Source organism: Podarcis muralis, chromosome 1 (genome assembly GCF_964188315.1).
Source record: "Podarcis muralis chromosome 1, rPodMur119.hap1.1, whole genome shotgun sequence".
Classification (NCBI taxonomy): domain Eukaryota; kingdom Metazoa; phylum Chordata; class Lepidosauria; order Squamata; family Lacertidae; genus Podarcis; species Podarcis muralis.
The window spans coordinates 29,682,905-29,695,953 of record NC_135655.1 but is presented as its reverse complement, the minus strand read 5'-3'; the positions used below and the strand labels follow the sequence as shown (position 1 = coordinate 29,695,953).

Here is a 13,049-nt window from a genome sequence, read left to right as displayed (position 1 = left end):
GCGCCGTTGCTGCTGCTGCTGCTGCTGCTGCTGCCGCTGCTCGGGGCTGGCAGGGGACATGCAGTCGCCCTCGCAGGCTGCGAAGATGGAGGAGAAAGCAGAGGAGAAAGCGGAGGAGAAAGCGGAAGAGCCGGAGGATGCGGCGGCGGACGACGACGACGAAGACGACGACGAAGACGACGAGGATTACGGAGAAGAGGATGACGACGACGAGGACGACGACGAAGAAGGAGGCACCAGGGGGGCTCGGCGGAGGCGCCGCAAGTCAATCCGTCCTGACTCCGGATTCAAACTCGATTCCGCCGTGTCTGGCTCCGAAGCGGGGCTTGAAACCGAAGCGGGAAGCGGGGAACAATCCGAGCAGGATGGCAAGAGTCCCGCCCTGATGGGCCCTTACTTTTTAGCCTGGACTCCCGAAGAGGTGGCCGAGTGGATCGAAGCGCTGGGATTCCCCCAGTACAAGGTAAACAGAGTTGGCTTTGCAGCGCCGGGAGACAGCAGGATGCATGCAGGATGGGACCATCACGATGGTACAGTATGTGGAAGAAGGAGGGGAGGGGGGAGGGGAGGGGAGAAGAAGAAGAAGAAGAGTTTGGATTTGATATCCCGCCTTTCACTCCCCTTCAGGAGTCTCAAAGCGGCTAACAATCTCCTCTCCCTTCCTCCCCCACAACAAACACTCTGTGAGGTGAGTGAGGCTGAGAGACTTCAAAGAAGTGTGACTGGCCCAAGGTCACCCAGCAGCTGCATGTGGAGGAGTGGAGACGCGAACCCGGTTACCCAGATTACGTGACTACCGCTCTTAACCACTACACCACACTGGCTCTTCCTGATATGACAAAGTGAAGAAAGGTTACCCTGAGCATGTGTAGAGTGCACTTCAGTCACCAAATGGATGCTTTTGTAACACTTTTTTGTTATTCTAATTTGTAATTGCATTGTTTTGAATTATAGACATGTATCCTAGAAGGTCACACACACACGAAATGAAAATAATCCTGATCAACCTTCACGTATAGCAGCATTTATTTATTGAATGTATTTATATCCTTCTTCTCAAAGAAGCCCAGGGCAGCATACATGAGAAGACATTCAGCTGTTTGAGCCCAGCTCCACTACTGTGAATTGTTGGACCTTTGTTATATTTAATTAAATGCCACCAGTTTAAGTTACCGTAGTTGGAGAAAGAAATAAAAGGTTTTGCCACTTGTCATACATACCACATGCTATGTAATTATGCAGTTTTGTTGTTGCTGATTTGTTTCTTGTTTTGTTGTAATTAGGAGTGTTTTACTGCAAACTTTATCTCTGGGCGCAAACTCATCCATGTAAATTGTTGTAATCTACCACAGATTGGGATAACTGACTTTGAGCATATGAAGGTAAGAGCACATACTGCAACTGGATCTTCTTTGTAGATGGAAGACAGATTATGTGACAAGTGATATGGGCATATGCACTTTTGTAGAGACTAGATTTTTTCTCTGGTTACTTCTGTTTTATTATACACCGGGTGCTTCCATGGTGGATTTTGCCACAGTGGAGAGAGAGCTGAATAATACCATTTTTTTGGCAGAAGATGAACTGTGGCAGAACAGAAACAGTGCTGCATATAACAACTGCAGAATAGGAAAGAAAGCAATGCCTTCTTACATCCTGAGAACAGGAGGTTAGACTAGATGGTACTTCGGCCTGATCCAGCAGGGCTCTACTTATGTTCTTAGGATTGCAATATTAAATCAGTAAAATCTGTCTATTGCTGCTGGGTCCTGTCTCCTAAAACTATTGCTATTATAAGCTTATAGCTAAAACTAAAGCTTTGTTATATGATACCCTGTGTTTAGAAATTCCTGTACATGACATAAAATAGCAGCAGCCATGGGAATTTTGGAAACCATCTCAAGAAACTGCTTCAGCTAACTGAAATTGCATTTTTTTTTATCCACACCCATTCATCTTAGGAAGCTTTCCTATACTAAGTCATACTTTTTCTCCATCTAGCCCAGTGTTATCTACTCTGATAACAGTTTTCCTAGTTCTCAATGAGAAATTTTCTCCATTGCTTGCTACACAGGATACATTTAAGAAAAGATGCCAAGAATTGAAACTGGGATCTTCTATATGTGTAACATGTGTTTTATCATGGAGCCATGGTCCCTTCCTTCTCTTGCTGTTTTATTATGGGATACAAGGATGAAAACTCAACAGAACAAAAAAATTAATACATTTATTTTCCTAAATGAGATGGTTTTCTTAAAACTTCCTTTTGCTTTTCAGGAAATTTCACGACATATGCGAGAATTGCTGGAAATAGAGGAGCCCCCCTTTGTCAGAAGCATCTCTCTCCCCCGCAGAGATAATATGGGTTTGTTTCTGGAGCAGAAATCGCGGACTGGAAAACGAAGTGATGCCCTTACCTATTCTCAGTTTATCGAAGACTCAGGATTACGTGACTATGAGCCAGCACCACCACAGGATGAAAGTTCATGGCATGAAAGTTCACAATATAAAAGTTTACGGCGGAGTAGCTCACGGCGGAGTAGCTCGCGGCAGACTAGTTCGCGGCGGACTAGTTCACAGCAGGCTAGCTCACATCAAGCTAGTTTGCAGCAAGCTAGCTCACAGGAAATGAGCTCACAACATGGTAACTGATATTCCCAAAAGAAATAAATTGGGTTTTTTAACACTATCAAGTTGGGTGTGGTCCCCATTCACTGAGCAGCTAGTTGGACTAGTGGTTGCAGAGCAAACAGAGATGTGCTTTTCTGCAGCCTAATCCTAAACATGGCAAAGAGGACAGTCATGCAGCTGTGGTGTCAACACAGAAACAGCACACAGAAACACAGGAGAGTGTTCTTACTGGAGTTTATCTTAAGGTCTTTTCCTTGCTCTTTGTGAGGGCTCACATTGGCCTGATTCACACAACAGCCTAACCCTAAACCATTGCTTAGCCCAAGTGTGCGTACAAGTGTGTGGAGGCTCCTGGAGAGGAGATTGCATATGATTTGGTCCTCTTTCTGCTACTGCACTGAGCTAAGACATGGTCTGACTTATAATATCATCCAAACACAAGCTTATGGTTTAGGTACCCTGGGCAAACCATAAACTGTAAATCTTAGAGCAAATCTTAAAGCTTGTGGTTAGTGTGGAGAGAACAAAACCATGAGCCCAGGGATCAATGAGCCAAACCATGGTTTAGCTTAGTGCAGCACATTAGCAGTACAGTCAAGCCTCGGTTGACGAACGCAATCTGTTCCGGAAGCCTGTTCAATAACTGAGGTGTGGCTTCCAATTTGCTGCAGGAGCTTCCTGCACTCAAGTAGAAGCCACATTGGACATACGGCTTCTGAAAAACATTTGAAAACTGGAGCATTTACTTCTGGGTTTTCTTTGTTCGAGAGCCGAAACATTCCAAAATGGAGGTGTTTGGGATCTGAGGTTTGACTGTATGTATATTGTCATTGGAGCTATGGTTTGTCTTAACAAGGTGTGTGAGCCAGACTGTAGTGTGATGGCTGTGAACGTGCACTGTGAAAGCCACGGTTAAAACTTTGCCCCAGCCATGATCTCACCATTTAACCATAGTCAAGCAACCATCCCTCATCCATAGTATCTCCATCTACAGTACACATTTGTAAGGATTACCTTGATTATCTATATGAAGTGTATAGTAAATGTCAAGTGTTTTTATAATATAAAAAACTCTGAATCTATGGTTTTGGATATTTACATTTTATGCCACAGAATTTTGTATTCATCCTTGAGTTCATAAAATATGGATTTTGCTTCATAGGCCGCGTTCACACAAAATTTTATTCATGAAGCAATGGACACTGTGTTCATTGGATTGCTTAGAAGTTGTGTTCCACAGTTTTTCGTTGAATATATTTTCAAGTGATCATGCTTAGCTTCAGCTAAGAAGTGATGTTCCTGTTTTCCATTTATCCTGAACTGAGGCAGCTGTTCATCACCATTGTATTGCAACATTGCATATGTTATTTATTTAAATCACTTGTGTTCAGCTATGAGGTTTAGAGAAAAACAGTGGCAGATGAAGGAGTACAGGTTTAGCTACATGAGAGGTAAAAGAACAAATGGCTAATAATTATATTAGTGTTTCTTTTCACTTTATTTTACCACACCATAGCGTAGATATGATAGGATCTAAACATTTTAAAAACATGTCATTCCTGAGATTCAGTTTGTAGCAATTCTTCCCTGCTTAGCCTGTGTTACAAACTTTCCATTGCTAAATATCACCCCCTATTGATATATTTTTTCATTACAAATCACTATTTGGATTCCTGAAATGTATGTGGTTAGAAAGGGTAGTAGTTACTTAATACTTACATAGGTTTTAGTACTGAGATTAAAAGCAATACCTTTCCTACTTCTTCTTGACTGGAGTCACACCATAATTAATTTATGTCTCTTCAGAATCAGAACTAGATCCCTCTTCTACTTTGCTTATGAAAGTCCCATCTAGGCCATGAATCAAAGTCTTGGTGGGGTTCAGTAGCACAGCTGAAAGAGATGTCTTCTTAGAGACAGCGCTAATTGATTCTTCAGTGTTTGTAGATAATACAGCAATCAAGTTACGATATAATAAAGCAACTTTCTGGAAAGATGTAGTTGATTCAAGAAACTGGCTAAAAGGTGAGTCCCTTTGCTGTACAGCTGTCAGGTCAAACCATGGGAAAGTACTAGGGGAACAGAAAACATTTATATATAGGTCACTACTACCAAACTTTGGAAGGACAGATCGTGAAGCTGAGGCTCCAGTCCTTTGGCCACCTCATGAGAAGAGAAGACTCCCTGGAAAAGACCCTGATGTTGGGAAAGATTGAGGGCACAAGAAGGGGACGACAGAGGACAAGATGGTTAGACAGCGTTCTCGAAGCTACAAACATGAGTTTGACCAAACTGTGGGAGGCAGTGGAAGATAGAAGTGCCTGGCGTGGTCTGGTCCATGGGGTCACGGACACGACTAAACAACTAAACAACAACAACTACCAAACTTTTAGAAGACATCTGAAGGCAGCCCTGTTTAGGGAAGCTTTTAATGTTTAATAGGTTATTGTATTTTAGTGTTTTGTTGGAAGCTGCCCAGAGTGGCTGGGGAGACCCGGCCAGACAGGCGGGGTATAAATAATAAGTTGTTGTTGTTGTTGTTGTTGTTACTATTGAATGCATATTTGAAACCAAAGGGAGTGGTGCATCCAAAATGCTATGGAAAGAATTAATGTAGTATAGAATTCTATAATGTCACCACAGTAGGTGTTTTTTTCAGTTAGGTCTGTTATCAACTGTAGGGAGTGAGAGTGAGTTTCACAATGAGAGCAGCAGTTGTTGTTTTATGCTGCTATGTGCCTTGGAATATAAGTCTCTACATATTTAGCCAGTCTCATATATTAATGTAAATGTGTTTTAGCATACCAAGTAAAGTAATGTGCTATGTTTAAACTCTAAACTCTAATCTTACACAGTCTTTTCTAGGAGAGAAAAAGAGAATGATATTTTATAAAGGGTCAAACGACCTTGGGCAACTTCCGCACATATAAATGCCACCATTCTATCCTTATATTTTTGTTGTTATAGAGGTCTTGCAGATAAAAATGGGAAGATTTAATATTTAACTTGCTAACCACTTTTCTTTCTTTCTTTCTATGCAAGGGCTGCTAAGAGAAAACAAGACAAAAGAACAACGAACAGAATATACTGCACAGCTTGGAAGCTGCCTTCTCTTGGTCAGTCCACAACAGAGATGGCATTAAATGCATTTGATGGGTTGTATTCAACATAGCGCTAAGGTGAACATTCCATCAACGCAAGGATTTCTCCCTGTGCAACAAAACATACCCCCCCCCCTTTCTCCATGCACCCCCTAAATTTGTGCTGGAGGTTTTCCCAACCCTCACGAGCAGATGCATGGGGCATGTGCAGAGAGAGGAAAGGAAATCCTATTGCGCTAGTACAAGTATTTAGTTGAATGTCACCTTAATGTTTCTTCCCTTTTAGCAATAACAGTCGGTAGAAGCTTACCTCTTTAAGCCAATAACAGTCTGGATGGGGATTTTCAGCAGAACTGAAGCATGGGGAAAGGTAGCATCCATTCTTGCACACCAGAGTCCCATGCCAGTGCTGCATATACTTAGTGGCCATGGCAATGGTATAGCAACCCCACACACAATCAGGACTATACACAGGATGCATGATTTTTCAATGTTAGGAACTCACTACCACATGGAAACATTTCCAACAACTTCCACGCAACTGCCTAACTTTAGGTTTAACCCTGTCTCAAGCAGACACTAACCCCAGATGTTAAACTATCCAGTTATATAAACTCTATGTCTTCTGGAAGTTTAAACTGAGTAGGGTTTGGAGAACAAGAAAATGGGGGGGTTGGGTCATCAGGACCGAAGAACATAGGGTTCTTTTACTTGGAAAGCGTGTTTCTAATTCAGTATCATGCATAGATGAAGCTCCATCCACTTTTTAAAATGCTCAGTAGGTCAAGAGTAAATTTCTAGTTTGTCATACTTACTTATTACATTGCAGGGTGGAAGCGAAGGCTTGGTTGATGAAGTTTTCACAAACTAGCTCTGGCGATTCCGATCTATTATCTAAGGAGGTGGTGCTAGCTTTTGCAGGAAAACACGCTTCATTAAGGAAGAGCAGGGCTCTCATGTAGGTTACACGCTGCCATGTGTAGCTGTTTAGAGCTGCATAGAAAACTGCTGCCAGCCACTTTGTATTGACAACAATTTCCGCTGTAAGATAACACAAATGTTATATTAGACATACAAAGTGTTTGGTTCACCATACTGCTAGGCCAGGCCTGCACAACATGATGCAGCCCTTAAGCCAACCTTTCCTTTCAATTTGTGACCCTTCTCCCTGGTTAGGGATTGCCATTGTCTGAGGCCCTTTCCTGCACCTTTTTGGGGAAAACATATAAGGCCCACACAAGCAGGATCATGAATGGGAATTGGGCTGAGAGAATACCTGCATCTCTCCTCCTGTCCGTGGATACAGACTCTGACCTGACAGGCAGCTAAATGAGTCAAGAATAAAATGGTTGACTTCTGAGGCAGCTACTACTTTAGGATTACAGGTGGATGAATCACATTTTTAAAATCTTCTGTAGAAACAAGTCCTTGTACATAGAAAACTAGCGCAGCAAGGAGCTCAGTTGCCTTTTGCAAATATGCTACTTCTTTATTTACTGGAAGCTTTTAAAAAAAATAATAATGGGGGAAGCATGAACAAAAATAATTTCTCTCACTTCCAGCCCACTCCACTATCTCATTCTGCTGCATGTGTGGATTGAGTCTCAGAGGTAGGCATGTGATGCTGGTGCCACTTTTCCCAAGCTGATGGCAGCCAGCTATAATGGATGGTGCATCTGCATCTGAGACTCCATTTCTGGGCTGGAGAGAAAAATTATAAGAGGCAGTGTTGTTTTGTTGTTGTTGTTTTTTTACATGTTTAGGGTTACTCTCATTTTAACTCAAAAAAGTATGCGTATCCGTGTGTACCCCCAGAAAAAAAGCACTGAGAAGGGGTAATTGACCAACGCAGGGACAGAGGACAGACTTCTGGTGGTAGAGAGTGAGAGAAAAGAAAGCTGTGGAATGGGGGGGGGGGGGAGTGGAAATGTTAACAGAAATGGGGTTCAAACATCCAAGACTAAAAAAGAAAATGGTTAAAACTGTAGCAAAAGTGAACTTTGCTTTTAACAGCAGGTGGGCTGAACAAAATATTCAGATACAAACGTTAAGTATTGGAAATGCTCAGATATAATCACTCATTTGCCACATATAGCGGGGAGATGTCAGAAGGCCTCCTATGTTTTTGGAGGATGGTTTATTTTGTGCATTGTGATCCAGGACATGGCAAATGAACCTATTTCACCTCCCTGCATACAGATACAAAAGCTGGGCTTTGATTATAAGAGGTGAACATTAAATTAACCACATAAGAATAACCAAGCTCTCTTCTGCATACAGGCTGCAAAGTGAAGAAAGATAGTTCACCTACCATTAGGGTTACAGGGACATGTGGCTTGGATAACAGCTGGGTCTTTGAGGGCTTCCACAACTGTCCTGCTGGCCTCCCACATCTGAAAAAGTCCACTCTCCACAAACTTGTACTGTGGCCTCAAGATGTTATTGGAGGAAAGAAGTTGTTTCAGCCTAAAAGCAAATAAGAGCAGAGTTAATCAGATGGACTTTGGTCTGAGAGGCAAGCAGGCAGAAGAAGAATGATAAAACATGTTCTAAAGCTCATTATGGAAAATCACATTGACAAAGGCTCAGACACTACAGCACCATCTGGTGTCGTATGTTTAACGATATCATTGCCTGAATGTAGCTGAGTCCCCTATTACATGCCTTCAAAATGCATTCATGCATGTGTGTGGGCTCACTGGACTGGATTGTAATCACTGCCCCCAATTTCTACATGTTGCTGCTGTAGTTATTCATTTATATACCCCTTAATGCCAAAACAGGGTTCTAAGTGGTTTACAAGTCTAAAAATCAGTTGCACAAGCATTAAAATATAAATGATTAAAATTCACAATAAAAATCCCATTAAAACACTGAAACATAAACTCATCATTAAAATATACAATAAAGCAATCCCATTAAAACAACACACTGATTAAATATTCGGTGGAAGATATGGGTGGAGCCTGGTACTATGAAAACGATATGTTTGCAATCACCATTCCTGACATCCTTAAGAAAACTCACAATACAGGCCAGAATGGTCATTCTGTAATGTGTCAATCTCTGAGCAATGTGAGGTTTTAGGGGTTCAAGCTTGTACCATGGTTGCAGTGAGTGAGCAAGTGTGTGTCATAGTATAAGCAGATAAGAAACCAAAGACATCTGGTAGTGTGCCCTGCTTAAGTTACATTGGAAAAACTTCAAACATGGCTTTCCTTATAACCCAGAATGTACATGTTTTGCATCAAATGGCACAAACTAAGCACTGTCACACACCTAATTATAATACTAGCTGTGCATTCTTGGGGGAAATGTGCATAGGATTGCGGTCCCAAGCTATAATTTGATGCACAGTTAGTTGGGAGAGTTTCCTTGAGACTTGCTTCTGAGTAAACATGCATAGATTTGCACTGCTAGTCTCAGAATTCTAAAATATAATATGAGCAAAATCCTTAGATCTAGTTCCCAAGTAAAGCAGATAGTACTAGGAAGGGTCACCTTGAATAGGTAAGGTTCACCACAACTGTGACACCAGCAATTGCTTAACTCAGAGGAAATAGTTACTTGTTGCTTTTAAGTTGTGTCACACAATTGGATGATATATTCAAATTAAGCTAGCTCTGATGTTTTAATGCACAGTACCTGGGCAGAGGGATAGCTGTGACCAAGCTGTAGATAATGCAACATTTTGTAAGTGCATCCTGGATTTCTGCACAAATGTGTGGGAGGTGAGACGGAAGACAGCAGAGAAATACAGCATCTGCCCAGCCCACCAGCTTCCTGTTGTCATAAAAGCAGGCAACTCCCAGTGTCTCAAATTCTCCTGGAAAAGACAATGGAGAGGAAGAATGATCTCTTGTTCCGGCATAAGAATGGCCACCTATTTAATTCCTGAGGTTGCAACCCCATGCACTTGCAGCTAAGAGCACAGTGGTGCTCTCACCCAAGCACAGAGGGATTTGTTTCTGAGTAAACCTGTTTAGGACTGCACTGCAAGGTTGTGTGATCCTACACACAGAGACAGCTCACTTGGTTTGTATAGCATACACCGTTCCAATAATCTGAAGTGGGTACCAAGCAGAATGCTGATTATTGTATCCTACCTTTCTCTACCATTAAAAGCCAGTTTCAGTAAAAAGCTTCTTCCACCATCACTTCCAGATGATGTGCAGCCTCTGCTTCCTCGGGAGGTGTATAGCATAGTTACAGAGAAGCCACTAAGAACATCTCTAGGTATGCCCTTATAGCACATAGTGTACTTATGAGGATGTTTTCCATCTGTCTTAATGTAGAGGGCATTGGGATGGAGTTAATGTCTGTAATTTCTTTTTGAATACATTAACATGAAAGAAAATGGGCCACAAGAGTGATGCGAGATGACTTCATTATAGCCAAGTCCTCTCGTCTGATGACACTTTGAGAACTTTGCATAATGACCACAGATAGCTGTCATACACCACAGTTCTTCTGGGCCATGGAGGACTGAAGCCTCTATCCCAGAAACAAATGCAAAAAAATAATAATCACCTGGCACTATTTCAAAAACTCAGATTTAAAGTCTATAATTCGAAAATCGCCAAACCTCAGAAACTGGCCACCTTTCAAAAACTATAAAAAGACTTTTAATATTCCTCCTCTTTATCTTCAGGGATGATTATTGGAAAGGATTTCATTGTTCTAAGCTTCCCTCCATCTAGTTATTTCCCTCTACCTAGACCTCCACCTGGATCTCTAGGCAGGAGTGCACCTAAATTTTGTGATTACTAAATTGATTGCTGAATGCCTGTCAAGCACCTGAGTCTTACCCAGAGTTTCTGGACGCCTTGTAGATATCTGGATGCTCTTTCCTGACATGCCACCCAGATGCAACATTGTCCTGGCCAGCTGTTTCCCAATATGGCCTCCACCAATAATCCCAAGCTTCAGGCCTTGGCTGTCACCCTCTCTTTTCTGCCTGAGGAAGAACATAAATGGCAGTGTCATTCATTCGTTTTATTTGTAGGCTGCTTTTACATGCACAAAAATGCTAAAAGTAGCCTGCAACAAGAAAACAGGAAGGCATCTCACAAACAATTTCATAATAACATAGCAAAACAACACAACAGCAAATATAATACCATATGAAAAATGTCAATACTATAAATACAATGAGATTACACAAGCAACATCCAGCACCCAATAGCAAAAATAAAAAGCAACTCTACAATTCTATGATTCTATGTGATTTTCATCCCTCTTTAATATCCATTACAAACAATGTCTTGCATCATGGACAGATCAATAAACTCAAACTGTTGAAATAAAATAATAATAATAAGAAGAAGAATTTAAAAAATAATAATTATATCCTGCCCTCCCCAGCTGAAGACGGGCTCAAAGTGGCTAACAACAGTAAAATAATACAGCATTCTAAAATCAATTCATTATAAAAACAGAAGGAGGAAAGCTGCACAAGTCAGAATGAAGTCTTAAGATAAAAGTGTGTGAGGTCCCTTTATGCTTTGCCCATGTAGACCACAGACTGAGAAAAAGGGAAGAAAGTGGTGTTCCATTAATATAATGCAGCTTTAATCCACAGCAGGAAATCTTACAGGAATGATTTTTGTTCCTTACTTTACCTGGTGGCTTGGAGCAGTCTGCAGAAGAAGAATGCGTGGGCACAGGCAGTCACTGTCAGTCCTTTGGCACGACATTTTAAGCTCATCAGGGGCTCATGTATCCCTGCTCCATAGTCGGGCTGAAAGGTCTTCAGGTTCGCCATAATATCATCCATCTTGAGCTTGAACAGAAACCTTCTGTGGTGAGCGGCAGCTGCAATAGTGGCAGAATGGTCATCCATTTCCAACTGCTCTGTGGTGACCACCCTTTCTGCAAGGGTGAAATCAACTATTGTGCATGTGGCCATTCTTGTGTGCCACCCAGAGCCTCGGGTACTTTTGCCTTTAGTCAACCGCACAGGGAAGTGGCACAGAACGAGAAACAAACTTCTCTGCCACAAACTCTGGGCTTCCAACAAAAGGGGGAGACTTCCAGACATTACCTCTGTGGCTATTTGCACAGCTCTTGGGAATGAATGGAGTGGATGTCCCTTGTCCTTCAGCCCATGCTCAGTTCAAAATACAGCCTTAAAAAAAGAAGAAAAAAAGAAACTAGCTACTCCCCAAAGTCATCAATTTGCCATCAAGAAGAAGAAGAGTTTGGATTTGATATCCCGCCTTTCACTCCCTTTTAAGGAATCTCAAAGCGGCTAACATTCTCCTTTCCCTTCCTCCCCCACAACAAACACTCTGTGAGGTGAGTGGAGCTGAGAGACTTCAGAGAAGTGTGACTGGCCCAAGGTCACCCAGCAGCTGCATGTGGAGGAGCGGGGAAGCGAACCCAGTTCCCCAGATTACGAGACTTAACCACTCTTAACCACTACACAACACTGGAGGATAGTACTATTGAAATGGAAGGACCTATCTTGTCCTGTTGAACCATTGATGGCCATGAGAAGCAAAATTGCCTTCGCCTGGCACAAGAAAGGGGGAAAGAAGGAAAGACCCTCACCCAATTACCAGCTTTCACATCCGCTGAAAGAAACAGGCAGCTGCAGTGCACAGCATCCCATCCCTTTTCACTCCAAAAGCTTCTGGGTCCTGCTCAACTGCCACACTATCAAACAAAACCACCGTCGTCATGGCAAATGCCTGGTAACTGAACCTTGTTTCTAGAACCCATTTTTGCACGTGATGACTTCATAATTACTGCCTTTAAAGGAGACAGCAAATAATTTCCCTCCCTACAGGGAATCTGAGCAACTCTTTAAAAGGTACAGACTACTTTGAACTGTCTTATATGAACTTTCCAGAGCTTTAGACATCTTTGTCTAAATCTGCTACCTTGTGTTGAAAATTGTTATTTAGTATGAACAGCCATTATGACTGTAGAGTCTAAGGTGGCTGACTTTCTCTACTCTTACAATATATGCTTATGTGTGAAGGGAAAATTCTAAACTAAATTCAATTTATTTTAAAAATGACTCTTGCATTAAATTATGTGTTCCAGACTAACTGTCCCTTGTGTCCTTTGGGGTTGAAGTGCCTTCCAAGACAGGCACAAGGAACATTTATATCCTTGACCTTTAATGCATAAGAAATTACCAGGGCAACTTACAAAAAGCAAAACTCCTTGCCTTATTTTTCACCTTAAAGCAAAACAGGGGAAATGAATGCAGTTACCTAAAAATATAAACTTTAAAACCAGGCATACCAGAATTGGCCGATTGACACATGTGGTACTAGCTTATGTATAAACCATACATTAAAGCTGTTC

At 41.8% G+C, this 13,049-nt stretch overlaps 2 protein-coding genes across 3 annotated transcripts; one reads left to right on the top strand and one right to left on the bottom strand.

Annotated features, from left to right (window-relative positions):
• The first annotated feature begins 13 nt into the window (after positions 1-13).
• SAMD15 (sterile alpha motif domain containing 15) lies at positions 14-3,746 on the top strand. The gene is made up of 3 exons (XM_077925307.1): positions 14-463; positions 1,284-1,382; positions 2,278-3,746. The coding sequence occupies exons 1-3, from the start codon at positions 59-61 to the stop codon at positions 2,650-2,652; spliced, it is 879 nt and encodes a 292-aa protein (XP_077781433.1). The 5' UTR covers positions 14-58; the 3' UTR covers positions 2,653-3,746.
• Positions 3,747-3,973: 227 nt separating this feature from the next.
• On the bottom strand, positions 3,974-12,396 carry NOXRED1 (NADP dependent oxidoreductase domain containing 1). 2 transcript variants are annotated; one of them, XM_028718675.2, is made up of 7 exons: positions 12,285-12,396; positions 11,354-11,546; positions 10,541-10,689; positions 9,378-9,558; positions 8,044-8,198; positions 6,548-6,773; positions 3,974-4,703 (listed from the first exon to the last, which is right to left on the bottom strand). In XM_028718675.2, the coding sequence occupies exons 2-7, from the start codon at positions 11,506-11,508 to the stop codon at positions 4,424-4,426; spliced, it is 1,146 nt and encodes a 381-aa protein (XP_028574508.2). In that variant the 5' UTR covers positions 11,509-11,546; positions 12,285-12,396; the 3' UTR covers positions 3,974-4,423. The 2 variants fall into 2 exon arrangements, with proteins under 2 accessions (XP_028574508.2, XP_077781429.1); XM_077925303.1 differs by lacking the exon at positions 12,285-12,396 and having other exon boundaries at positions 11,354-11,695.
• Between the last annotated feature and the right edge of the window lie 653 nt (positions 12,397-13,049).